Source organism: Apodemus sylvaticus, chromosome X (assembly GCF_947179515.1).
Source record: "Apodemus sylvaticus chromosome X, mApoSyl1.1, whole genome shotgun sequence".
NCBI lineage: Eukaryota > Metazoa > Chordata > Mammalia > Rodentia > Muridae > Apodemus > Apodemus sylvaticus.
Genome location: NC_067495.1, coordinates 18,245,158 through 18,269,076, shown reverse-complemented (window position 1 = coordinate 18,269,076; position 23,919 = coordinate 18,245,158). Strand labels below are relative to the sequence as shown.

At 46.8% G+C, this 23,919-nt stretch overlaps 1 protein-coding gene across 1 annotated transcript in view; it reads right to left on the bottom strand.

The window, feature by feature from the left end:
* Nucleotides 1-23,919, bottom strand: part of Fgd1 (FYVE, RhoGEF and PH domain containing 1) — a 43,266-nt gene that overhangs the window by 12,825 nt on the left and 6,522 nt on the right. The window contains exons 2-8 of the mRNA XM_052170715.1: nt 10,378-10,551; nt 9,812-9,989; nt 9,241-9,685; nt 7,767-7,856; nt 6,941-7,089; nt 4,428-4,584; nt 4,204-4,342 (exon numbers count right to left, since the gene is read on the bottom strand). Of these exons, the coding sequence (XP_052026675.1) occupies nt 4,204-4,342; nt 4,428-4,584; nt 6,941-7,089; nt 7,767-7,856; nt 9,241-9,685; nt 9,812-9,989; nt 10,378-10,551 (1,332 nt within the window). The remainder of the gene's footprint in view (nt 1-4,203; nt 4,343-4,427; nt 4,585-6,940; nt 7,090-7,766; nt 7,857-9,240; nt 9,686-9,811; nt 9,990-10,377; nt 10,552-23,919) is intronic.

Below are 23,919 nucleotides of genomic sequence, written 5' to 3'. Positions count from 1 at the left end.
TAGTATAAATTAGCTCCTCTAATAAACAGAACCTCAGAAGACAAGTTGATCAGAGTTAAAAGCTAAGACTTGCCGAGTGGTGGCGGCACATGTCTTTAATCCCAGCACTCAGGAGGCAGAGACAAGCAGATCTCTATGAGTTCGAGACCAGCCAGCTCTACAGAGCTAGTTTATGATAGCCATTGATACAGAGAGAAACCCTGTCTTGAAAAACCAAAAAAAGCCAGGCGGTGGTGGTGCACGCCTGTAATCCCAGCACTCTGGGAGGCAGAGGCAGGCGGATTTCTGAGTTCGAGGCCAGCCTGGTCTACAGGGTGAGTTTCAGGACAGCCAGGGCTACACAGAGAAACCCTGTCTTGAAAAAAAAACCAAATCCAAACAAACAAACAAACAGCCAAAAACTCAGGTGGCTATCTACCTGGAACATGGCATTGCTTTTTCTCCTATAGATGCAGCATCTTTCGCACCCCAGAAGAGCCCAAAGGGATAAGAAAATTGTCAAGTTAGGGGTACATAAACTTAGGCCTGCATACATGGTTGGGCTCATACTAGAAGCTGTGTTTGCTGTCAGGGCCTGTCTAGTGATGCAGGAAACAGACTGACCTTTCTGGGAATCCCAGGCTCTGTTTAAGGTTTGTTGTGGGGATGTTATGCTAAAGTTAGAAGCATTAGTGGGTCCTAGGCTGGGCTTGGCAGTCTGGGTCTCAGTCTAGAGTTCAGTCTTGGGCTAAGTGTACATAGGTAGCTGCAGGCAGCAGTCCCAAGAAGGCAGTTTGGGAACTAAGTCCAAGCTCTGGAGCTTAGTCTGGGGGCAAAATGAGTAGGTGAGTCAATCAGCAGAACCAGAAAGATGATTCAGTGGGGCTCAGCTTAAGGATGTTCCTTTGAGTCATAAAATATAGGGAGCTCAGCATAGGATCTTGAGCTGGGTAGCTCAGTGGACAGATCTTAGCCAGCTCTCATTCAGAGGTCCTTGGTCAAAGACTGAGGTAGGAAACCATCCTACAAAGTTTATTCTTGTGGGTGGGGGTGTTCCCCTTCGTTAACACAGGGAATGCTGAGATCTATTCTAGAGACTCAGATACAGTTGAGGCTAGTACAAAACAGGAAACTGAAGTTAATCGACTCAACCTGGTGGCTAACTCAGTATGGATGACATTCCCCGGAACATTTAGTCATCAAAAATAGCTAATGTTTATTGAGTCTTTGCCACGTGCCAGGTACTCTGCTAAAAGTTTTCACTGGATTATCTCATTTAGCCTCAAAACAATTCTATGAAGTAGATAACATTATCATTCCTCCTAAACTTCTAAGAAAACTGGGCCTGGCTGGGCAGTGGTGGCGCACGCCTGTAATCCCAGCACTCTGGGAGGCAGAGGCAGGCGGATTTCTGAGTTCGAGGCCAGCCTGGTCTACAGAGAGAGTTCCAGGACAGCCAGGGCTACACAGAGAAACCCTGTCTCGGAAAAAAAAAAGAAAGAAAAGAAAACTGAGCCTGACATTGCTGGGGCACGCCTTTAATACCAACACCTGGGAGGCAGAGGCAGGTGGATTTCTGAGTTCAAGGCCAGCCTGGTCTACAGAGTGAGCTCCAGGACAGCCAGGGCTATACAGAGAAACCCTGTCTCGAAAAGACCAAAAAAAACCAAAAAAAAAAAAAAAAAAACAAAAAGAAAAAAAGAAAACTGAGCCTGAAGTTGGACCGCTTTCTGGAAGACACACTTAGTTTTAGGTTGTATTGTTTGTCTTGTTTATTGGGTTTTTTTATCTTTCTTGATTTGTGTTTTCTAACACAGGGCTTCTCTGTGTAGCCCTAGCTATCCTAGAACTCACTATTTAAATCCACCTGCCTCTGCTTCCCAAGTGCTGGGATCAAAGGCGTGAGCCACTATGGCCAGCTGGGTTTAGGATTGGTTTATTTGAAGTACTAGAGATTTAACCTGGGGCCTCACACATGCTACGCTGTGCTCTCCTGCTACCCCCTCCTCTTTTCTTGATTAATTTGCCCAGGTTGGCCTTGGATTTGACTTGTAGCCCAGGTAGCCCATCCTCCTGCCTTGGCCTCCACAGTACTGGCATAGAAGGCACATTTTTCAGATTTAAGTTTATGCCTTACGCTGGCCCCACAGTGGGACTCTCATTTGGGAGAGGAACATGGTACTTAATATGCAGCTATCTGTTTGCAGAGCTTAGTTACCGAACTTCCTGGAGGTTTAGCTCTTTTCCAAGTCCAGGCTGGAGAGCAAAGCGCCCTTAGGTAACGGGTTTGGGGAGTATGCACAGCACAGGATACAACTGCCTGCTCCCCATTCCTGTGGCTTGTACACTTTCTGTTTCTCCCCCTTTGGGCTGCTTCTTCATCTCCTTTGCTGGCCCCACCTTCCTAAGCTTTTCCTGGGTCCTCCCATTTTCCTTTTCTTTGGTACATGCCACTTGCTCCATGGCTTTGAATACTAAACTGTGCACGAGTGACACTTAAATTCCTCCCTGGAATTATAGACTCACCTGAGTATCTAAAGTGGGAGGTCCTGTGTGTGTGTGTGTGTGTGTGTGTGTGTTAGTGCCCATGGAGCCTAAAAGAGAACATCTGTTCCCTCTGGAGCACAACAGATAGTTGTGAGCTGTCTGGATGTGAGTACTAACAACCGAACTTGGGTTCTGTGAAGAAACAGTATGTGCTCTTAACCACAGAGCTATCTCTCTGCCCCAAGGGCCACTGTTGTTGATTTCCCCAATCTCAGCGTCCGTGCTATCCTAGCGTTTCAAGTAGAATCTATCCAGAATGGAACCATTTCTCATCTCCTCTGCTGCTACCACCTTCATCCAAGCCACCCTTTGACACTTTACTGCATTACCAAAAAGCCCCCAACCCCTTTCCCCAGATCTCCTGACTCCTCCTCTTACTCTCCAGCCAATCCTAACCATGACCTTCCCATGACTATCCACTACACTCAGAATAAACTAATGGCCTCTTCTCAGCCTCCAAAGCTTTGCTCCTCCAACCTCTTTTCTAACTATCATTCTACCCTCCCTTGTTAAGCTCAGATCGGACAGGCCCTCATTTTCACAGAAATACATCTACCTCTATCAGCTTGCCCATCTCCGCCTGCTTTGGAGACTCTATATTTACTACTGTAGCTGCTTAGAACATTCCCCTCCCATTGGCCTGTGGCAACTTTCTTGTTATTCAGGTTTTGGTTTAGCCATCTTCTCTGCATAGAAGTCACCGGCCCAAAGTAGACTGTCCAGTCACCCTTACATCATTCCCCTACGTCACCAAGTCACACTCAGCACCCGGCAAATATGTTCCTGTGGATTCATGACGCTTGTTTATAGGAGCTCTCCAACTAGAACACACACTCCTCGAGACAAGGATCTCATCTGTTTTGCTCAGTTCCCTATTCCCCACGCCTAGAACAGTGCACTCACACTTAGCTGTTATTTTAGCAATGAATAAATGAAAATATTAATTCAAGGAAGAGCAAGTGAGCTAAACTCAAGACCTCTGTTTGAGGCCTGACCTGATACACATGAGGTAAATATGAAAGGAATCTAAACCAACTACTTTTCTAGTGATTCAGTAAACGAAGAATCAGTCTGAGGAGGAGGTATCTTAGCCTATAGATCTAAACATGAGAGGCACAAAATATGGGAACAAGTCTGATTACACTTGAAATTCTTTAAGGAGGTTCATTCTTGGGAGTAGCCAATAGGCCTGGAGTAGAGCTCTAATTCTAGAGGGTAGGAAAGTAGAAGTCTAACTATATGGGGCTTTTACTTGGGAGCTCATCCATGGAGAATTAATAAAATGAGCTTGGTCTGAAGGATTCAAGCCAGGCTCTGAGCCTGGAGGCTCAGTCTCTGGAGGGTTAGGCTCCCTTTCATTCTCAACTTCATTGAGAGATGAATCTTGGATTCAACAAAAGCATGGTTCCCTAAAGCTGATCAGACTGTGTAGTTCCAGTCAGAAGTTCCTAACTGGGTTCTTTCTGGGTAATGAAAGCAGAGTAATAAACTCGGAGGTTCATCCTGAAATCTCACCACAAAGCCTCAATATAAGCCCTTCAGTTTAGAGATCCTATTTGGAGATTTTAATCATTCAACATTGGCAGACCAACCCTGTGAATGAAATCTAGAGTCCTAACTAGAGTCTGGCTAGAGCTACCAGTGCGAAGCAGGGAGGGCCTGGGGGCACACACTCACTCTGGGCATCCTTGCTGTCCGGGGAGCCATGAGGCAGCTTTAACAGATAGTCCTTGAGAAGAAGCTCATAGCGAGGAATACGCTGCACGGGCTCCAGCATGTGGTGCTGCAAGGTCAGGTTGCCACAGGCTTCCTCCTTCTGTGACAGAAGCAGAAAAGCTCAGGTCTAGCTAACAGCCTCCCCCAGGTCCTTGTAGCATTGTCCATCCAGTTTCAATTCTTACCTGTACTTCATGGATGATGACTTTAAACTGGGTAGAGCGCTCTGTCCATGTGTTGACCAGCTCTACAGCCCGGTCGAAGTTTTTCACATATTCACCATACATCTTGAGGAAGGGTGCCAACTTCTGAAGGATGTCACCAATACGTGGGTAGCGGTCCCTAGAGTAGGAGCATGGGCTGACATGGTCTCTAGCCTCAAGAAGAAAGCCATTTTTCTTTTCTTTCTTTCTTTCTTTCTTTTTTTTTTTTTTCCCGAGACAGGGTTTCTCTGTGTAGCCCTGGCTGTCCTAGAACTCACTCTGTAGACCAGGCTGGCCTTGAACTCAGAAATCCACCTGCCTCTGCCTCCCAGAGTGCTGGGATTACAGGCGTGTGCCACCACCGCCCAGCTCAAGAAAGCCATTTTTCAACTGGCTTCCTTTTTAGGAAATGATGATTATACTACAGGCCAATTAGGCTGAGGGACTCAGTTTGAGCTGAGGCTGCAGGCTGTGAAACACCTAGCCTAACTCTGTCCTGCTTAAGTACCAGAAACTATCACCCTGGAACCCCTGTTCTTGCCATACTGTAAGGACCAACTATACACTGATCATTGATTCTTGCCCAGCCTTTGCTGGGTAGTGCCAGAGACACGGTCCTGAGCCATACTCAGTTAATCCCTGAGAACGTTATCTTCTTGTAGGGTAGGAAAAGTAACCAAGTCTTGCTGAACTCTTATTGGCTACAGTGTGATGTAAAGGACACAGCAGACATAAGGTCACAGGATGGTAAAGATGTGGGGAACCGGGCTTATGCCAGCCTTCTGCAGTCACAGTTTTGTAAAATAGGCATACTGTAGGGATCATGGAGACAATTTTAAGCAGGTAATGCCATGGCCTGGTTGTTATGTGGGTAGACTATTCAAACAGGTGGTATAGATGCTATAGGCTATATTAAAAGAGGAGACCCTGAAGGTGAGTCAGCCCCTACACCCTGCCCTCCTATCTTGGGCATTTGCTTCTCCTCAATCATTCTTCTTTAGTCCTAGGCTGGGCTTGGCCCATTTGTTTGTATCTCCAGTCTCCCATTCTCACCTCTACCACATTCATAGTGCATGCCTTTAAACCTAGCACTCAGGAAACAGAGGTAGATGGAGCTTTGTGAGATCTAGGCCACCCTGGTCTACAGAGACTCTGTCTCAAAACAAAACAAAGTAACAGCAGTTCATAAGCTTCAAATTCTTATATGCTAGAAACCCTTTTAAGTGCTGAACATGTATTAACACATTTTTATTAGGATAACTATACAAGTTAGGCCCTTATTGTTGTCTTCATTTAAAAGACAAGGACTGTTTGAGTATAGCTCAGTGGAAAAGCATTTCCCTAGCTTGTGCAAGGCCTTAGGCTTAATCTTTAACATGGCAAAAAACAAACAAAAATACACACATGAATGAAAATGTAAATAAAGCCAAGGTACAGCAAGGTGAGAAATTTCCTTAAATTTAGAAAAGTAGCAGAAGCAGAATTTGTACCTAGCCATTTTAGCTCTTTTTTGTTTGTTTGAGACAGGGTGTCTTTGTCTAGCCCTGGCTGTCTTAGAACTCACTCTATAGAACAGGCTGGCCTTGCACTCAGCCATCTATCTGCCTCCCAAATGCTGGGACTAAAGGTATGTGTCATCACACCTGGCTCATTTTAGCTCTTAAACTTAGTCTTTTTATTTATTTGGGGTGTGTGTGGGGGGATCAGGTTTTTAACACAGGGTCTGTGTAGCCCTGGCTGTCCTGGAATTCACTCTATGGATCAGGCTGGCCTCTAACTCAGAGATCCTCTTGCCTCTGCTTCCCAAGTAGTGGGATCAAAGGCATACACCACCACCACTGCCTGGCTTTTTTTTTTTTTTAAAGACAGAGTCTCACTCACTATGTGGGTCTAGGCCGGCCTCAAATTCACTCACTGATCTGCCAAAGAGTCCGTAGTGATGGGATTATGGGAGTCCAGCTGTAACAGCTAAATCTCAACCTCTTTTGTTTTAAGTTTGATGATGGCGGTTGTGGGGTGGTGGCACACAGCAGTCATGTGAATGCCAAAGGACAACTTTACAGAGTCATTTCTTTTCTTCCATTTTTAATGTGGGTTCCACGGCTTGAACTCAGGTTGCCAGCAGCAAGCACCTCTACAAACTGAGCCATCTCGTGAGCTTTCTCACACGCTAAAGGGTTCTGCTATTCTGCTGTAGCATTCTAGGCCTTCATTTGTGTTCCACAATAGACTGGGAGGGCCAAGAAGGCAGATGTTGGGCAGGGTTGTTTTTTTTGGGGGGGGTTGTTTGGTTTTGTTTTTTCAGGGTAGGCAAGACTGAATTTATTTTTATGATGCTGCGGATAGAATCCAGGGCCTTGCATATTCTTGACAAGAATTCTGTCACTGAGCTGCATCTCAACATCTCCAGCCCAGGAATGAAATTCTCTGAATACATCTGGGCTTAGCGTATAAGTTGATGCCAGAAGAAGCAGACTGGCTCTGAGGCCCCTCACCATTCCTCCATGCGCTTCTCCAGCTCAGGCAGCAGGAACTGCTGGTGGAAGCAGTAGATGGAGCAGATGTTAGAGAAGATGCCGTGGACAACATCTGCAGGGAAGGAACTGCGGTTCCGAGCTTCTTCCAGCAGCCGGGCACAGAATACCTGGTAGAGCAAGGCACACGTGCTCAGCCCGACTGAAACAAGAGCTTAGCTGGGGAGAGGGCAGCTTGCAGGTAAGGGCAATTATTTGTGGGCAGCTCTGTGGACCTCTGAGATTAGTACTGGTCTTGAGACCAAGGAGAGTGGGACTTGGGAGAATTGCAGGTCACCAAGATTAGGACCTGGAGTTAGGAACTGGGATGACAGCAAGTTAGGATGGGAACAAGGTCAGAAGCAGATTCAGATTCTCAGAAGGAAAGCTGGAATTAGATCCCTTCATTGTAACAAATGTTTACGAGTGTGTCTAGTGTATAAAGCATTGTCTTGGGGGCTAGGATGGGACAATGAAAGACAAATAAAGATCCCTACCCTTAGGGATTCTAATGGATGCAGAGTGAAGAAAAAAAGTCAATGTTAGAACGAGGTCCATGACATTAAAGATGAGGGGAAGAGTCAGAAGGGTCAGAGTCACAATCTCAGGGCTGGTTCATGTCTGCTAAGAGATAGGAATGAGGACTGAACTTGTGAACATTATCACAACTGGCTTCAAGGTCAACCAGAGGCCTTACCGCGTCTGGATTCTGGTCCTAATGGTGGAGTTAGGCTTGGGGCCTATCATTTCGTCTATGGAACCCACCTACCACATCCTAGGGTCCTGGGACCCCAGAGGGGCCATTCACCTGATCTAGGAGATGGAGCCTGGAAACATAGGCCTTCTCGGTTTGCAGGAGCTCATTGGCAATATGGAACACCTTCTGCTGCACAGTCAGCTGTAAAGAAGAAGTGACCTTTGATACATCAGGTCTCCCTTAACCCCAGATCCTTCTGTACATTTTTCTTCTCTCCCTCCCTTGCCGCCCTCTCACTCATTTATCAGATGTTGCTATGTTTCTCAGGGTGCCCTCAAACACTTGGACTGAAGTGACCCTCCTACCTCAGTTTCCCTAGTGGACTACTGGGTTACCATGCTTGACTCCCCTAAGTGCAGATGATGCTCAAACCTTAGTTCTACCCTGAGATAACTCTCATCTGATTCATAAAGCTTCCTGTAGTTGCATCCCTCATAAAGTTTGTCCCTCAATGCTGAAGATAAACTCCCTCATACAGGCAGTCATACACATTGGTCTGCTTTCTCTACTCATTGAGCATGGTTTGGTGGCTAAACATTGGAACTAGAAAGTCCAACTTTGTGGATTCAAAACCTAGTCTACCATTCACTAGCATGTATAAGTTGCCTAATTATTTCTGTATTTAAGAGTCCCCATTATAAAGATAAATAATAGGGCCTATGTCCATTTGTAATGGAGACAATTTCATATATTTTAATTTCATTTATTCATTTAATTTTGGGGATTAAACTTGGGGCCTCATGCATGCTAGGTGAATGCTCTACATTTTCCTACACTCCCAACCCTAAAAGATTTCCTATAAATAAAAACAGAACAGACTGCAGATTACAGTCTCTAAATATCAGCTATTTAGTCACTCATTCAGCTCGCTGTCAGCAAAGGCTTGCTGAGTACGTGGGGTGTGAGAAAGGCACAGAGTATAAAAATGTCGAAGATTATGCCTGCTGGCTCACTTTCTTGTTTGCAGGCTACACACTTGCTGACTGTCATTTCATCTCGGTACTCCTGGCCCCAGTCCTCACAGGCTGTGCTTAGTTCTGGCAAAGCAGGTCTCCTGGCTGAGACCTTCCGTGAGTGGAAGGATTCCTTCTGAAGAAACATTAGGTAGACAAAGCATGGAAAGAGGTCCCAACCACCAAGAGCTTCAGGCCCCTTTGGGGCTCTGGCTCTGCGCCCTTCCTCTGGTTGCACAGAAGTCTCTCTGGCATGTGAGCGTTTCTGTCATACAAACAAGGAAACTGAGGCTTGTACTGAGGAGTGGAAAGGGAAGAGACATCCTCAGTGTCACACAGCTACTGGGTCATGAAAAGACTGAGGTCCATTAGTGGGTCTCTGAAGAAAGTGGAGCCACCTTCCTAATGGGCACTTAGGATGAGGACTGGCCATTTGGTGTTCAGTCATTTGAGAGAGGAGCAAGGTTTTCCTGCTTGGGCTCCACACTAGGTGCAAAGTAGACTAAGGGGAAGCAATGGCCTGTTTTGAGAACTATCAAACTGGGGAAAGAACCAAGTACTTATGTTAGTACCTCCACAGACTCCTGTCTCTCCATCGGGGGCACTGGAATTTCTCTTTCCTTTTCCTCTTCTTCCTCCTCTTCCTCTTCCTCTTCCAGATCACTGTCAACCTCCTGGGAGCCAGGCCGGTGGGGATCGGCCAAAGCTACTGGCATAGAAGCCAGGGCAGGGGGCCCAGGACAGAGGCTGTGGCTGGGGGGCCCGTCATCACTGACGAAGCAGGTCTCTTCACTGTTGGACGGCGAGCTGATGCTGTCAATGCCGCTGTCCCGGTTAGGTACCTTCTCACCATCCCGGGGCCCAGGAGCCAGCAGGAACAGGCAGCGAGAAGCCTCACCCTCAGGGAGCTGGGACCCTGTTGGCTGCGGGGGTGGCTGTGGCAACATGGCTGGCTCTGGGGGAACTGGGCAGGGGCCAGGGGCTGGCCTATCCGAGGAGGCGACAATCACAGGCTCTCTGAGGTGGGTGATGGACACACATGGAGGCAGGGTATGAGCTTGACCAAGAGGCCTCTCCTCCAACTCTCCCTTCCTGTCTCAGATCCACCCTTCCCTCACAGGGTCCTATAGGGACAAGACTCACCTTTCAAACTTCTCGATCAATGATGATACTGCTGCAGAACTAGTGCTGGCCTCCGCTCTGGGGGTAAGTCCCTTGGCCACTCTAGGGTCTGCAGGCAGAGGGCGTGATGGTGGCGGAGGAATGGGCTCAGGAGGAGGAAGCACCCGGGGCATCTGCAGGTAGCTGGGCTTTGGGGGAACTGGAGTGATGGAGAGAAAGAAGAGGAGAGATATCACTGAACTGGTGCTTATGACCAGGCTATACCTAATTTCACAATACTGTAGCCCTGACTGGCCTTAAAGTTACAGCAACCAGCCTGTCTCAACCTCCTGAGTGCTGGCACTATAGGCATGGACTGCCATGCTTTTTTTTTTTTTTTTGGCCTGAGGTAGGCACAGAGCAGGACTGACATGAAATCCCAGTAGGATATATTAGCCACAGGCAATACCTTTTTGCCCATTAGATAGGTATCATTCATTGCCCTCTGAGATAAGGGCTCTTCCCTATTCTTCTGCCAAGCATTAATTTCTCCTTTCCTTTTGTACACCTCTCTGGTCCATTGCTCTGCTCTTAATGGAAGCACTTACCCTGTGGCTTTGGGCCTGGTGCCCGCTTCAGTGGTGAAGGACGTGGGCCAGGGATTTCAGTGGGAGGACCTGGATCTGAGCGAAGCCGTTGGGGACCTTCTGGATGAGGCTCAAGGCTCTGGCCAGGGTCAAGGGACAAACTTTTAACCAGGATCCGGTTTCCCTGGTGCAGTCCTGTAGAAAGGGAGACTAGACGTGAAGTGACTTACTGATTTGAGCCCAAGGGAGAATAGGAAGTAGCATATCTTAGCAGGTATCTAGAGCTAGGCTCCTTTGAGTCCTGTGCTAGCCACATGGCTTTGCCAGGAAGCCTTTCTTCCAGGCTTTAGACAGAAAACTAGGCCCAAAGTGGAGACTGGCTATTTTCATCAAGTCATAGTTCTCTGTGATTAGCATATTGATCCCATGTCTGCCAGCAGATAATTAAGGACTTAAAACAAATTCTGGAGTTCAACTAGGTTGAGGATAGACATGAATACCCTAAAGGATCGTGTACATACCTGTAGCTGCTGTTTTTACAGCCATTCTTCATTCTATTGTTTTACTTTTGCTTGTTTTTGATTGTTTGTTTTTGTTTTTCGAGACAGGGTCAGTCTGTGCAGCCCTGGCTGTCCTGGAACTCACTTTGTAGACCAGGCTGGCCTTGAACTCAGAAAGTGTGCTGGGATTACAAGGCGGCTTGTTTGTTTTTGAGACAAGATCTCACTGTATAGCACAGGCTAGACTCAAATTCATGACAACCTTGCTTCAGCCTCCCAGTGGCAGGATTATAGGCATAAAGTACCATTTCTGTTGTGTTTATCCCATTTCTTAAAGCCCTAAGAATATCTGAACTTTCTTACCTATAATTTTGTACAGCTAAGTGTCTTTAAAAGAGATGATGAAACTAGGAACTAGGGAGTTAGCCTGTGATGGGACACTTAGTTAACATTTGCAAGGCCTAGGTTTCAGTCCTACTATATGCATACATACACACACTGGTGAAACTATATTTTATAAGCAAACATTTTCTTTTTAAAATCCCAGTCTTACTAATTTGTTTACCTTCTTTTATTTCAACATCCACCTCACACCTCGCCACCCTCACCACCAGTCTTCAGAATGCAAGCTACTCAACTTTTCTGTGGTAAAGGAGGCCATTGAAAGCACTGTGTAGGGAGAGGTACATGTACTAAGGTATGAGGACAAGGGAGCGAGCACTAGTCAAGAACTGCTGGAGCACCGACACAGTATGGGCCTATGAGCCCAGCACCTGGGCAGCTGAAGCAGAATGATAATGAGTTCAAGGCCAGCCTGGGCTACATACTAAAAACCCAACTGAACACAATAAAAAACTAAGAGGTCCCACAGCTACGAGTAGCACATGGTGTGTTATACTGTGCCACAGCCATATGGCATCTCATCTCAAGGCTTTTCCTTTCTGTCACGGACTCATAAGTGAAAGTCACAAATGGGTCCCCTAAGTCACAAAAGCACATGGAATGTATAGGGTTTCACCCAGCTGCCAGGTCACACAAATTCAAACATCCAAACACATGGCTTCACCTGAATGCCTGGGCACATACAAGTTCACAGACCAGCAGATACAATTCCACATATGATTACACAGCGTTGAAATCATCTATGATAAGGTCAAGCACAGTGGGTCAGTGGTAGTGCATGCCTTTAATTGGGAGGCAGAGGCAGGCAGATCTCTGTGAGTCTGAGGCCAGCCTGGTCTACAGAGTGAGTTCCAGGACAGCCAGGGTTGTTACAAAAAGAAACCCTGTCTCAAAAAAAAAAAGTGAAACCCAATCATAAAGACATATAAAAAACACAAATGGAAGTTCTATCATCTTACAAAAAAAAAAATCACTTAACCACATATCACCATATAACTTTATATACTACTATATATTACTCAAGCACACAAAGTTACAGGATCATGAACTTTCATATATATCATTACCATGCCTTTAAATGGCTACAAGCATAGTTACAAATAAAGATCACAGCCACATAGGACCCATTATACCAGGTTATGAAAAAAAACACACACAACAGCAAAACAGCATAAAGTCATAAGCCACTACATACCCAGAAATGTGTACCCAAATCAGACACATTTCATGATTTATTATGTCATGACCTTGCAACAAACATGTCTGTGGTATCTGAGGGTCTTATACAAAACACAGGACACATGTCTCTTCCTGCTCTAAACAATGCTGTCATTACATATAGAGACATCCATACCCTTGCTCACCAGCAGAAAGAGTTGCAGGGGATTTGAGCTCTCCTAGTGTTTGAGGGAACCCAGGGATTCTGTAGCAGCTTCCCTGAACTCCTGACCTTATCCTGGATACAGACCCTTCCCAGCCTGAGGGAACATATGCTCTAGATCCTGGTCCCAGGGGTTTCTTCCACCTTGTACCTGGCTTTGGGTGAAGTTTCCTCCCGGGCCTTCCTACCTGAGCAGGCAAAGCCCAGCCGGCACAGCAAGGGTATTCCTCTCCTCACCTCTGGCCCAGTAGAGCTGCTCATCCTACCCAGCTCAGCACATCTTGGCTGGCCCTGCCCTGTCCTCTCTCTGGGCATAGGATTGAGGAGGATGAATCACCTGGAGGGTGGTACAGGTGTAGACATAGTTGCAAGGACACACAGCCAGAGAAAGTAATAATGGCCAGAGAGCTGCTGAACAAAGCCAAACACACTGCCATGCACCCTTCACAGACATACACAGGCACAGGTATCATGGTCCCAGGGGCTATCTGCATTCCAGCCCTTAACACCTCAAAGCAGGTAAGCTGCCCTGAGTAAGTCCTCCCCCACCAGGCCAGCAGCTAGGCAGCAGCAGTACTCTTTTTTTTTTTTTTTTTTTAGTTTTTTGGATTTTTTTTTTTTTTTTTTTTTTTTTTTTTTGGTTTTTTCGAGACAGGGTTTCTCTGTATAGCCCTGGCTATCCTGGAACTCACTCTGTAGACCAGGCTGGCCTCGAACTCAGAAATCCACCTGCCTCTACCTCCCAGAGTGCTGGGATTACAGGCGTGCGCCACCACTGCCCGGCTAGGCAGCAGTACTCTTGGGGGGGGGGGGCTTCTGCCCTTCTATTCCCCTGCTTCTCAGACTGGTGTAGCCTACCATTCTCCATGGCTCTGCCCTAGCCCATTCTCAGTTCTCCTTATCCACCTGACCATCCCATGGGAGGTGCACAGGCTACCTCTCTAATCTCTACCTCCTTGTAAGCAGTCCTGTAGAACAGACTAACTGAGTGCAGTTGAGATTCAGGGATACCCTGGAGTCCCAGATGAAGTGGGCATGGATGCTGTCCAGTTTCTTGTGAAGAGATGAAGACAAAGAAAGACTTGGTGACTAGCCCACAGACACACAACAAGGAAATAGCTGACTCTCAGGTAGACTAAACCTAACCCTGCTTTCCAAAGGAAAGTCACAAGGGACAAGAGAGGACCCTAGTATCATAGGAAAACTGTGGCTAGTAAAAAGTGATACCCACAACCCTGCCCACAAGAGAGCAGGGTTTCAGTTCAGGAGTCTGGAGATGGCCACGATGAGGTCCCACTGAGGAGAAGAAGATGCAGGAGCCCTGCCTTCTCCTTCTGTAGACCCCTTCTTCCCAAGTCTACTGTTTTCTTCAGTGACTCCCTTTGCCCCAGGGCTTGCTCTTTCTTGGTGGAATCTTCTTATAGATAGATCACACAACCTACCAGCATAGGAACTTTCCATAACTCCCTTCTACCCACGGGAAAATATAAACATCTTCACTACATCTCAGTGGCCCTTTATAACCCTGCTCAACTCTTGGGTTTCCTTCAGCTGAGTTCAGTAAGTGAACTATATTTCACAGCTGTTAGACTGTGCAAAGATAGAAAATTGCGTTCCTGCCCTTAAGGGAGCTACTAGAGTAGGGCCCACTTCCTCCTTTCTAAAAACCACAGTACTTCCTATTTCCCCCATTCATCCCACCCACCTAGATCCTAAATTGGTTTGCTCCAGACTATTTTTCTTATGGTTGATAATTAATTTAAAATATTTGCTGACACACATATACCCACACCCACACCCCCATGAAGGCTCTCTACTACCACTGCTCCTTCTGCCTCTAGGTCTACCATAGTCCCTACTGTTTCTCTCTCTCTCTCTCTCTCTCTCTCTCTCTCTCTCTCTCTCTCTCTCTCACACACACACACACACACACACACACACACACACACAGAGTCATCATAAATCTTCTAACACCCTGCACCACATGCCAACTTTGCACAGCCTTCAAAGACCCAGAGAGAACCACAGAGCCACCCCATGTATCCTATCAGTATGCAGTGTGCTAAGCCTACCACTCCTGTACTCCCACACCCCGTAGCAATGACAGGAAGCACACCCTGAGCATCCTAGGAGTTCCCAGATACTCCCAAGCCCAGAGGTGAAACTGAGATATACACTCTCCTACTTTACCTCTACAACCTCTAAGCCCTTAGCTGGCCGTAAGAGCAATGGATTTTTGGTTGGTTGGTTTGGAGAGGGGATAGGGGGAAAGGGAGGGAGGGAGAGGGGAGGGAAGGAGGGAAGGGGAGGAAGAGAAGGGAGAAAGAGAGAGAGATTGCACATATGCTATAGTGCTGTAAAGAGCACATACTAGGCAGGAACTTTATTACTGAGCTCCAACTCAAGAAACAGCAATATACTACAAAAGTATAGTAATAAAAACAGCATGGTACTGGTATAAAAGCAGACACACTAGCCGGGAGGTGGTGGCGCACACCTGTAATCCCAGCACTTGGGAGGCAGAGGCAGGTGGATTTCTGAGTTCGAGGCCAGCCTGGTATACAGAGTGAGTTCAGGACAGCCAGGGCTATATAGAGAAACCCTGTCTCGAAAAAACCAAATCCAAAAAAAAAAAAAAAAAAAAAAAAAAAAAAAAAAAAAAGCAGACACACTAATCAGTGGACTAGAATTGAGAACCTACACTCCTATAGCCATCTGAGTTTTTTATAATGAGACCAGCAACCCTGGAGAAACGATAGAATAGTTAAAATGGATAGATACACATAGAAAAATGAAACTGCGTCCTTATTTGTTGACATAGATGTGGGGAAAGGAGAACACTTATTCACTGATGGTGGGAAAGCGCAATGGTGAGGCTAATATGGAATCAGCGTGGAGGTTCTTCAAAAGCCTAGAAACAGATCAGCCACATGATCCAGCTATATCACTCTCAGAAATACACCCAAAGGTGTCTCTATCTTACTATAGAGGTACCTGCTGCTCTATGCTCATCGCTGCTCTATTCACAGTAGCCAGGAAATGGAAGCAGCCTAGATGACCATCAACTGACGAATGGATAAACATGTAATACTTTTACACAATGGAATATTATTCAGCCGTTTACAAAAATGAAATTGGTGCTTGGGCATTGGTGGCACGTGCTTTTCACCCCAGCACTTGAGAGGCAGAAGCAGGTGGGTCTTTGTGTGTTTGAGGCCAGCATGGTCTACACAGTGAGTTCTAGGACAGCTAAAGCTACACAAAGAAACCCTGTCTTAAAAAAACAAAAAAAGGGGTTGGTGAGATGGCTCAGCGGTTAAAAGCACTAACTGTTCTTCTGAAGGTACTGAGTTCAAATCCCAGCAACCACATGGAGGCTCACAACCATCCGTAATGAGATCGGACGCCCTTTTCTGGTTTGTCTGAAGACAGCTACAATGTACTTACATATAACAATCAATAAATTTAAAAAAAAAAGGAAATATGAAATTCACAGATAACTCAGTGGAGCTAGAAACAATCATTCTGAGTAAGACAACTCAGAACCAGAAAGATAAATGTTGAATGCTCTCTCTCACTTTTGAGTGTTAGCTTTGAATCTTCAGGTATGTGAGTTCCATTTGGAATACCCACAGTGATTGGTAAGTTAGTAAGAAGCCATTGCAGGGAGCTTTCTCTCTCTCTTTTTCCTTCCTTCCTTCCTTCCTTCCTTCCTTTCTTTCTTTGGATTTGGTTTTATCGAGACAGGGTTTCTCTGTGTCGCCCTGGCTGTCCTGGAACTCACTCTGTAAACCAGGCTGGCCTCGAACTCAGAGATCCGCCTGCCTCTGCCTCCCGAGTGCTGGGATCACAGCCCGGCTGCAGGGAGCTTTCAATGGGAGACAGAACTAAGTGATATAAAGGGTTAAAGAGGAGTAATGGAAGATATGAAGGATCAAATTAGGATTGGGCATGGAATATCAAGGCATAGGAGAGTAACTTAACCTGGTATTAAACTGAATCCTACTGCATTGGGAATGTGCCCGCAGATTACCGCACCTATTGAGGCTTATCAAAGCAGCTTCTAAGTTTTAATAGATGGTGATTAATACAGAGACCAACTGGTCAAGATGCAGAGAATAAGAGTGTGGGGTGCTCAGGAAGGGAGGGATCAATAGGTATGATACACATACATCACAGCCCTTCCTCCCAGGGCTCATTGTAACAGAAAGGGCAGAAATATTTTTAGAGCCAGATATAGTGAATAGTGATAAGAAAACATTGTTTGTCTCGAGACAGAAGGAAAGTTATACATATGAAGTCATAGTAGTTGTGACAGTACACACAAGACCTGCACAAGGTCAAGTCGGACACAATCCCATTGTGAAGAGGGGAGGTGGGCACCGTGTCCCAGTCCCATCCCTAGATGAGCAGCTATTGGCAAGGTAAGTTGGTAGTTGCTGGGAGAAGAAGAGTCAGTTTTGTTTTAGAGTATAGTCACTGGCTGATCAACCATGCTCCGGTGAAAGGCCATGTATCTAAGAAGATATTGGCAGCACAAACTGCACTTGATGGGGTTAAAACAAAAAGGACATAAAGTTGGTTTGGTAGGGAAGGGGGTGGATCTGGGCAAAGTCATGGGAAGAAGGATGAATATGATCAAAATACATTGTATGAAATTTACAAAGAACAGAAAAAACAGTAAAATTATTCAAAAATAGTGTTTCTGCTTTGGGCATGTGCCTGTCTGGCAGATGCCCAGAGGACATATTTCTGGGTCTAGATGGCAGGGCAGGTTCAGTTTCTAGCTGAATTTAAAGACAAAAAACTCCTCTGGCCCATTCTCAGTGGAAACTGACCCTACTTCTCCTGCATCTCTTTCTGGAAAGTTCGGCTGCCAGCTCTCCCTCCTTCCCTGGCCAGCAGCATCCTGTCTCCCTTCTCCCAGCTGTAGCCTTGGCTTCACCTCAAGACAACTATTGGAACTGCAGACGGGCCTTGGCTGTTAACTCTCTGATAACCTGGGACCAGTAGCTCCACAGCTCTGGACTCATTTTCCCATTTGCAAACTGGGGGCAATATGTGTGTGCTGTTCATTGTGAGAAACTAGTGAGAGGTGGGGGGAGGGGAGAGCAACCCATAACCTTGGCAGTCTGGTCTCCTCCAGAATGATGCAGCCTTCTCTTAAGAGGGGGACTGCCTGGGATGGCTGGAATTTCTGAGGTTGCAGTTGGGCGGCAACAGAGAACAGAGGGAGTGGAGAAGAAGAAAGAACAACAGCAAGAAAGCAAGCGCTTCTGGGAAAGCAGGTCTGCAGGGGAAGGAGGACAGTCTCTCAGACTGGGGGTGGGGGGCAAGGGCTGAAGGCACAGCTGCCCTCATTCTTCCACCTGTCTCCTGAGCATGGCCGAGCCTCTGCATCCCTCTCAGTCCGCCTTCAGGGTGAGACTGCATCCAGACCTGGCTTGCTCTAGCCAACGTTCCTTCTGAATCGAAGCACAAAGCTCTGTGAACTGTGTTCTTTGCAGGAACCCAAGGGGAGCCCAACCATTCTCTGAAGTCCACTCACTCCTCTTCTGACTATAAGGGTTTGGCAAAAATGGGTAATTTCAACACTGCAAAGGCACTTTTAGAAAGTGGGAGGCATCTGGAGAGCAGGGAACTTCCTAAGGGCTGTGTCCTCCTGCAGAACAGGGTTCTATAAAAGGTCTCTTTGACTTTTATTTTTGCTCTGTATTTATGAGACAGAGGCTCATCATATAGCCCAAGCTTGTTTAGAACTCACTCTGTAGCCAAGGCTGACTTCAAACTCATGGTAATTCCCCTGCCTTAGCCTTCTAAGCACTGGGTTTAGAGGTGTGTACTACAGCCCTCCTTTAACGTTTTGCCTTTTTTTTTGAAACAGGGTCTCAGTAGCCCAGGCTGGCCTCAAACTTAGCCAAGAACAAACCTGAACTCCCAATCTTCCTGCTTCCACCTCCTTTGTTTACTGTTTTGATTTTTTTTCGTTTTGTTTTGTTTGTTTTAAGGTTCCTCTCTCTGTAAAAAGAAGGATTTCTAAAAAAAAAAAAAATAGAAGTGATTTCTTTCTTCAAAGTGAAGGGATATTCTGTAAGTGAGGAGAGATCTACAGAAACCCACTGTAAAGTAGATGGCCTGCCAGGGAGAAAGCTTGTCCATTAAATAGATGAATGTTTTTCTTATAAAGAGATGGAGCTTTCTGAAAACTGTGCACCCCTGTGTGAAGTGAGGACTTTCTGTAGGCTAAGACAGACTACAGGAACAGGGAAGGAAGAGTGGGAAGCAGGTAAACCACAGAGCACCTGCATCTCTTACACTACAGACACATCTATCCCCTCCCTCCATCGAGCTGCTACCCCGCAGGAATGGTGCCTGATTTCACAGCTTCCAATAATCAAGGGTTTCAGGTGGAATCCCCTAATTTCAAGAGAGATCAGGTCATGCCAGGTGGTGGTGGCACACTCCCTTTAATCCCAGCACTGGAGCCAGGCTGTGGTGATACACACCTTTGGTCCCAGCACTGGGGAGAGACAGACAGGTAGATCTTTTGACTTTGAGGCCACCCAGGTCTATAGAGCAAGTTCTAGAACAGCCAGGGCTACACAGAGAAACCCCCGTCTCAAAAAAGGTTTGGGGGGCTGGAGAGATGGCTCAGAGGTTAAGAGCACTGACTGCTCTTCCAGAGGTCCTGAGTTCAATTCCCAGCAAACACATGTTGGCTCACAACCATCAGTAATGAGATCTGACGCCCTCTTCTGGTGTGTCTGAGGACAGTGACAGTCTACTCACATATAATAAATAAATAAATCTTAAAAAAGATGGAGCAGACCAATTGAATCAAAATAAAATTCGAGAGGCCATCTTTGTGGGCTCTCATGATCACTAGTTTTGTAGGTCCCTTATACCTTTACTGTTGACCTTTCTTAAAAGTTTGTTCATTTATTATTATTATTAAGAGAGAGACAGAGACTTGGGGTGGGGAGGGAGCGCAGAAGAGAACTTTGTGAAGTCAGTTCTCTCCTTCCACCTTTACAGGGGTTCTGGGGACTGAAGTCAGGTTCACGGGCTTTTGTGACAAGTGTCTTTACCTACTAAAAACACCTCGTCAGCCCTGCTGTTTATTGTATATTGATAATGTTCTGGCCCTTGGGCAGAAGCCTTGGAGGCCCCTTGTTCCTCTCCTTGAAAGGGCCCTGTCTCTTTCATGTCAAGGAAGTTATTTCATATAATATTTGTCAGGCAGTTAGCCTGAATTAAAATCTGCCTTTAAAGCTGAAGAATATGTAGAATTCTTAAACTGTCATTTTTTTCTTAAAGACTAGCCTAGACTGATCTCAAACTCCTTATGTAGTCCAGAATGACCTTGAACTCACAATCTCTGTGTCTCCATATATGGAGTACATGCCTGGCTGAGCAGCACCAGCCTCCTCCTCCTCTTCTTCCTCCTCTTCTTGTTCTTCTGGAAAGGTTGCGCTTTCTAGCCTAGGCTAGCCTGCAACTCACTGTGTAGCCCAGGCTGGTCTTAGAATCATAGTGATTCTCTTGCCTCTACCTGCAGAGTGGTGGAATTACAGCCATGCACCAGTACTGGGGAATCTGACCCAGGGCTTTGTGCATACTAATCAAATATACCAAGCAAACACACTACCAATGAAGCCGCATACAAAGCTGTTACTTTTTATTAGATGATATGAGGTATAGAAATTCAACTGTATATTAAACATCTATTCTAGGCCAGGCATTGTGTTCACATTTTCCTGTGGTATGCTCTGAGCATTATTGGTGCCATTTTATACATAAAGGAACAGGTACAGGTGTGATGCACAGGCCTTTGATCCCAGCACTCAGAGAGGCAGAGGCAGAGGCAGGTAGCTCTCTGTAAGTTGGAGTCTAGCTTGTTCTCCAACTGTAACTAGTTCTAAGCCAGCCAGGGTTACATAGTGAAACTGTGTCCCAATTAAAAAAAAAACAGAAAAGGAAGAAAGAGGGAAGGAGGAAAGAAAGGAAAGGAAAGTGAGGCATAAAGCAGTGAAATCTCTGACTAGAGGCTACCCAGCTAGAGTAAGTGAGCTGTGGCTGGATCCCAGGTGTGTCTGTGTGGAGTCACAGAGCATGCATGTTTCTTGTGAATTTGCTGAGTTGGGGAAGAAATCATATTTAGAAGGAGGGATAAGGCAACTTTCTGAAGGATGTGGTTTTAAATTGAGCTGTCCAGAGTAGAGTGTTTTTATTTCATACATAGGTGGTCAGGATGGTCCTACAGACTAGGGAAGAAATGTGGACAAAACTATGGATACCCGATAATGTGTGTAGATGAAGCATATGATTAAAGGACAGAGTGTGCTGGCTTTGTAAGAAAGTTCCAGAATAGGAAGATCTGGCAGGAAATACTAAAAGGCACCCCAGCCACCACTTTTAGAACACTGACTTATGGGGGACATAGTGACAGACACAGAAACAGATAAAACAGGCAGATCCACATAGAGCAGCAGCTAGAAACTTCCAGGACTAAGACTGAGCCAAATGACATAATCTACAACACACAACACAAAGTGATGCAAAGACCCGCACGGATATATACAGACTTACATGGATATATGCAGACACACAGGCAAATTAACACACACGTACTAGAAAGACTAGTAAAACACAAAACAACTCATGGGGACAACGACCGCCAAGAGGACAGACACACACACACACACACACACACACACACACACAGCTGCCTAAGAGCACAAGCAACCCGTCCCGCTTCCATCTGCTTGATTGCTGTGAAGGCCTGGCCACTTTGGCTGGTCTTCTCTGGACCAGAGTCCAGAAAAGGACAGGGGGTGGTAGCTCCACCCCTGGGAGGAGCTGGGGACTTCAGAGGACAGGAAGGGAAGGGAGTGGAGCTGCAGCTGGGAGCACTGGGGACAGTAATTACCCAGGGCTAGGGCTGCCACGCTGGCTAGCATTACCCTCCCAAGGAAGACAAAGCCACCAGAGGGATGGATGGTCCCTCTGACCCCTGTCTTGACCCCAGGGTTGTCCCCTAAACCCATGCATCTACCCTCTCCCACAAGAAGCCTCCTCAAATCTGAAAACTGCATACGCAGAGGAATTAAGAAAGGAAAAGAGCTTTTCTAGAAAGCTAGACATGGTGGTACATGGCAGTAATCACAGCACTTGGGAAACAGAAGCAGAAGGACCAGGGTTCAAGGCCAGTCTCAACCACATAGTGAGTTTAAGGCCAGCCTGGACTACATGAAACCCTGTCTAAAAAAGAAACAAACAATCCTTAATAAAGAAAGATTCTAGGACAAAGACAATGAATCAGAAAGCAGGAAACCGTCAGAAATCCAGACAGGTATGAAAGACAAACCAGAAAATGGGACAAGTCTGAATGGAGATGGAGACGAGGTGGTTGACTTGAGGCATGGAAGTCACAGAGGGATGCAGGCCACAAGGAAAAAATGGCAGGCCAGGGACACCTGTTGAGCATGGCTACAATAGGCCTCTCTCTAGGCTTTGCCTGTGATATTTAATCCTTTCAATAGTACTAAGAGTTGGGAATTACAAGCCATTTTATAGATAAAAACTTGAGGCATGAGGAGCAAGACCACATGAAACTTTTCAAGGTGGCAATGGGGTCTGGAGGAGGCCTCTCCCCATCATTGCCACAGACATGGCTGAAGGATCCCTGAAGGAATTCTTCAGAGAGCAACAGTCCCGGAGATTAGGAAACTCACCCTAAAAGACACACAGCAAACGAGCCTTCCACCTTCCCTAGCCCCCTCCCCTGCTGCCCTGCACCTACACCTGGAATGGATTAGGTAGGGAGGCCCAGACCGGGGGAGCCAGGAAGAAGGTGGAAGAGGAGCAGGGCCGGTGAAGGCAGAGCAGAGGCCGCGTGGGCGGGCGGGCGGGCGGCGGCAGCGCAGGGCAGCGCTGGCCTCGCTGGCTAGCGGAAGGGCTTCTATGCCAGCTGCAGCTCCCAGGGGCCAGCCCTGCCAGTCCCGCCTTTCCCACTTTCCAGAGAAGAGTTTTGCTCAGTGACTTAACCCTTTCCCTTTCAGGGCCACTGTGAAGCATAACACAGGAAGTGGAACAGACAACAGAGAGGGAAAAGGCAACAGGAGAGCCTGCTGTGGCCCTGCAGCTCTGGCCGCACACCTGTGACCTCACCATCCTGTTCTTACTCTGGGGCCCAGGAAAACACAGCTGGCGCCTGTTGTGCACTATTCTAGATGTCTTATGTTGGGGCTCCTCTGACTTAGTGTATCCTAAAAATACCAAGCATCCCTACCCTAGCCAGCCTTCAGCTGACTCCTCCTCTTGCTCTCCCCACCCCAGGAACAGCAAGGGCCTCCAATCATCCAAACTGTCCGAGTCAGCCTGGCCTTCTCCTCCAGTCCTCTTAACCTTAACTCACAAGATCGACTAACTCCCCAGTCCTGCACACAGGGCCCTTGCGTAGCTCTAGAGTCCATACAATATCCACTTCCAGTCTCTACTGCTTCCCTCTCTTCCTCAGGGCCCTTTCCAAGGCCCTCTCCACAGCCCAGCCAGGCTTACCCTAGCCTTGGGGTGAACTCCAAATAGGAACAAGAAAGCCCTAAGCTCATGAACACTGCCCCACACCCATCCTTGAGCCACAATGGCCTCTTGTCTATTCCTCGAAAGTGCTTTCTTCCGCCTGAGGCTTTGGCACAAGTCGTTCCTGCAACATGAACTGCTTTTCCACATCTCTTCACCTCTGGACATCTATTTGTGCTTCAGGTCTGAACATTAACGTCTGACCTGCCTCCTCTCCATGCGCCTCTGCAACGGCTATGCTGGCAATGGCTTGCAGTGTATCTTTCTTGCTAGACGTGAGCTCGCTCCATGAAGACAGCGCCATATCTCAGCATACATCACAGAGGTGAGCACACTGTAGGCACTCAATAGACATGCTAAGAAAACAGCCTCCTAGCCGGGCGGTGGTGGCGCATGCCTGTAATCCCAGCACTCTGGGAGGCAGAGGCAGGCGGATTTCTGAGTTCGAGGCCAGCCTGGTCTACAGAGTTAGTTCCAGAACAGCCAGGACTATACAGAGAAACCCTGTCGGGGGGGGGGGGGGGGGGGGAACAGCCAAATCAAAAAAAAAAAAAAAAACAAAGAAAACAGCCTCCTTTCCCTACCTTACAGGTTCACAAAGTATTTATTTATGGTTGTCATATTATACGCCAGGCATATTAGAAATGGGGAAAATAAAGCCCTGAGATGGGAATGAGGCCTAGAGACACAAGGAATCAA